At 61.6% G+C, this 3,009-nt stretch overlaps 1 protein-coding gene across 3 annotated transcripts in view; it reads left to right on the top strand.

Annotated features, from left to right (window-relative positions):
* RALGDS (ral guanine nucleotide dissociation stimulator) overlaps positions 1–3,009 on the top strand; it is a 38,122-nt gene that overhangs the window by 2,036 nt on the left and 33,077 nt on the right. For 2 of the 3 annotated variants that reach the window (XM_011984670.1, XM_011984669.1), the window contains exon 1: positions 173–429. The exons of the other annotated variant lie outside the window; for it this stretch is intronic. In XM_011984670.1, coding sequence (XP_011840060.1) covers positions 250–429 — 180 coding nt within the window. In that variant the 5' untranslated portion in view covers positions 173–249. Of the gene's footprint in view, positions 1–172; positions 430–3,009 lie in introns of those variants that run through there. 3 annotated transcript variants of the gene reach the window in all.

Here is a 3,009-nt window from a genome sequence, read left to right as displayed (position 1 = left end):
GGCTTGGAGAATTAAGGGAGAAAGCTGGGCTAGCTTGGGGCAGCCTCTCCACTTGTCCTCGGCTGGCCCATGGCCTGGTACAAGCGGGAATTCCTGGCCCTGCCTGTCACAGGAGCAGGTATGACAGCCACGCGGGTGACACCAGGCCTAGGCACTCGGGTGCTCCACTCCACTAAGGCACGTAGGCGACAAGCACACTGGCAGAGGGCCTCCCGCAGGGCCCACTTCCCACCTGGCTCTCGCCCCACCATGGCCCGGGAAGCAGGCCAGGTTTGTGCCAGGCCTGCCGTGCCCAGAGTGGGGAAGGGCTCCGTGTTCTTTGCCTGTGTCTCTGTGGTGACTGCCAGGAGGAGGGCCATCGCCCGCCGTGCCGCTCTCCAAAGCCCGACACCTTGGCTGGCACCTCTGCCACCACCGGCCACCACTGAGGTGAGTTTCCAGGGCAACCAGTGCCTCTGCCGGGGAGGGGCTGGGTGGGTCACCGCCGGGCCCCAGGGGCGCAGGAGTTGCTTTCCCAGGACTCCCCTTCCTCCCCGTCAGAACTGGTTGGAGGAGTTTGGAACTCGCAGTGGAGTCTTCATCTCCCATCTCGGGTATGAGAGAGGAGACTGGGGGTCTGCTCTGCTGCTGGTGCCTGTGTGCACCCACTTGGCCTCCCCAGCTGCCCCGTGCTCCGTGGGTCGGTCCAGGGTGGCTGTGGGCTGTCCCGGAAGCTCTGTCCGGAGAGTGCTTCTTGGATTACCAAGGACTATCTGTGCGCTACTTCACTGTCTGCTCTCCTGAGAAGCCTGAGAGCCTGGTGCTATGACGGTTACTGTCCTCATTTTACTGATGGAGAAACTGAGGCCCCGAGAGGTGAAACTAAGGCTAGGAAGACACAGGGCAGGCACTGGAACCTGAATCTGTGCTCCAGATCTTAAAAGAGTTCCCCAAACCCACAAGAAAGAATGGCCCCTTGGGGCTGGCTCATCCCAAGGCCCCCTGTGCTATGACATTTCCAGCTGGCACTTTGTGGAGCATTTCCAAGGAGTCCGGGGCCAGGCTGGCGGCTGACCACCCTGCAGGAGGGGAGACCATGGATGCTGGGGCCCCTCGGGGTGTGATGTGCCCCGCCTATCACAGCTGTGGGATAGACGTCGCTGCCTCCTGATCAGGGCCCCCGGGCTTGGGGACAGGTACTAGGCTGAGATTATGGGACCCTCTGGGCCTTTGGTCCCTTCCTCAACCAGGTGTGCCCAGCGCCCCCGCAGCCCCTCTGCCACTCTCTCTCCTCACCTCCGTCTGCCTGCTGTCTCCCTCTCCCGCTGTGGTCCTCCGGCTCACTTTTGGGTCTTAGGCTCAGTTTCCCTCTATGTCTTCCTTTCTCCTCTGCTTCCTTCCACGTCAGGCTGTCACATGTTGAATTGGTAGCCCCTTGGGGGTGGCAGTGACTCGTCATGGTGCCAGGCAGCGAGCACTGCAGGAGTAGGGGACAGCTGTCCGAGCGGCCCCCGGTTTGCAGCCCATGGATGCATTTATCACGTTTGCTCCTCTGCGTGCCTACCCCTCAATATGCTGTGGGTGTACCCATTTTCAGAGGATGACAGCGGTGCCCCACAGCGAGTCCCAGGCTGATCCGGAGCCCTCTGCATCCCCATCCAGGGCCGTTTCCGCTGCTCCCGGCATCGGCACACCTTGTTCCGGTTGTGCTGAGACAGCAGCGCCCTGTGAGGTCAGAGGGTTGCTGTCACCCCGCCACCCAGTGTGGTCTCCTGGAGATTTCAGTGGTTCGGTGCTTCGCTTCTCACCTGGCTAGCTCTGAGTTCAGCCTCTCGCCTGTGGGGACCCCTGCATCCTGGGGATAGAAGGAGGAGGAAGAAGCTACCAGAGGTTGCCAGGAACCCAGTGGCAGGGGAGGTGGGGCTGAGCCAGGCCCGCCTGCTGTGCCGGGAGTTCCCACGCGTGGTCCAGCTGCGTCACCTCCTGCCAAGGTGTGTGCTCACCCGTCCACAGAGGGCCACCCCAGGACCTAGGCAGGCTAGGAATGGTGACGCCAGTGTTGGGAAATGACCGAGGAGCGTGTCCAGGCCTCACCCTTTTCATGTCCTCCCCAGGCTCTAAATATAGATCACAAGAGACAGAAAGGGGTCAGTGACCTCCACCTGCCCAACAGGAGGTGACAGGTTTTCCACCAGGGCCTGACCTGAGTCTGGATACCTGGCTGCCTTTCCTCCCGGCCTTGGCCGAGCCCAGGTTGGAAAGGGTGATAGCCAAAGGCCACAGTCACCCAGACACTGCCTTGTGCCCGGTTCCCGCTCTGAACTGCTGTGTGTCTGCACCCTAGAACTGCACCCCAGGCCCAAAACCCATTCCCTGGGATCCTGCCTAAAGGCAGGCCTGGGTCCCGACTTGAAGGTCCACAGGGGCAGCTTTTATGATCCGCCTCTCAGGTACTGGCCAAGGATGTACTGGCCGAGGAACGGGTGGAAGGAGGGAAGGACCAGCCAGAGAGAAGGGGCAGCGTGAAGAAGGAGCTGCAGCAGTTCTGCCGAGAGGGAGCCTGGAGGGGGAAGCTAGGACCACACCGAGCCAGTGGTCTGCTGCCTGAGGGCAGTAGGATCAAGACCCCACTGGCCACAGTGTCGGGGTATGGGAGCAGGGAGAAGAGGGACCACAGAGATCCAGCCTGAACGCATCTTTTCATTCAGTGAGACAGCTGCTCAGGGGCTGAGGAGTGACGTAAGATGCCCAGGGAGTCTCTCCTCGCTTCCGTCTGCCTGCTGCCTCCCTCTCGCGCTGTCCCTCGCTGTGGTCCTCAGGCTGACTCTTGGTTCTTGGGCTCAGTTTCCATCTGTGTGTCCCCCTCTGTCTCTTCCTCCTCTGCTTCCCTCCACTTCGGGCTGTCACATGTTGAATTGGTGGCCCCTCCAGGGTGGCAGTGACTCCCCTGGGTGTCGGGCACTGGGCACTGCAGGAGTGGGGGACAGTTGTCAGAGCGATCCCCACACATGCCCTGGCTACAGGAGGCAG

Source organism: Mandrillus leucophaeus, unplaced genomic scaffold (genome assembly GCF_000951045.1).
Source record: "Mandrillus leucophaeus isolate KB7577 unplaced genomic scaffold, Mleu.le_1.0 Scaffold271, whole genome shotgun sequence".
Classification (NCBI taxonomy): Eukaryota; Metazoa; Chordata; class Mammalia; order Primates; family Cercopithecidae; genus Mandrillus; species Mandrillus leucophaeus.
The sequence above is the reverse complement of the archived record's forward strand: the minus strand, read 5'-3'. Positions and strand labels throughout refer to the sequence as shown.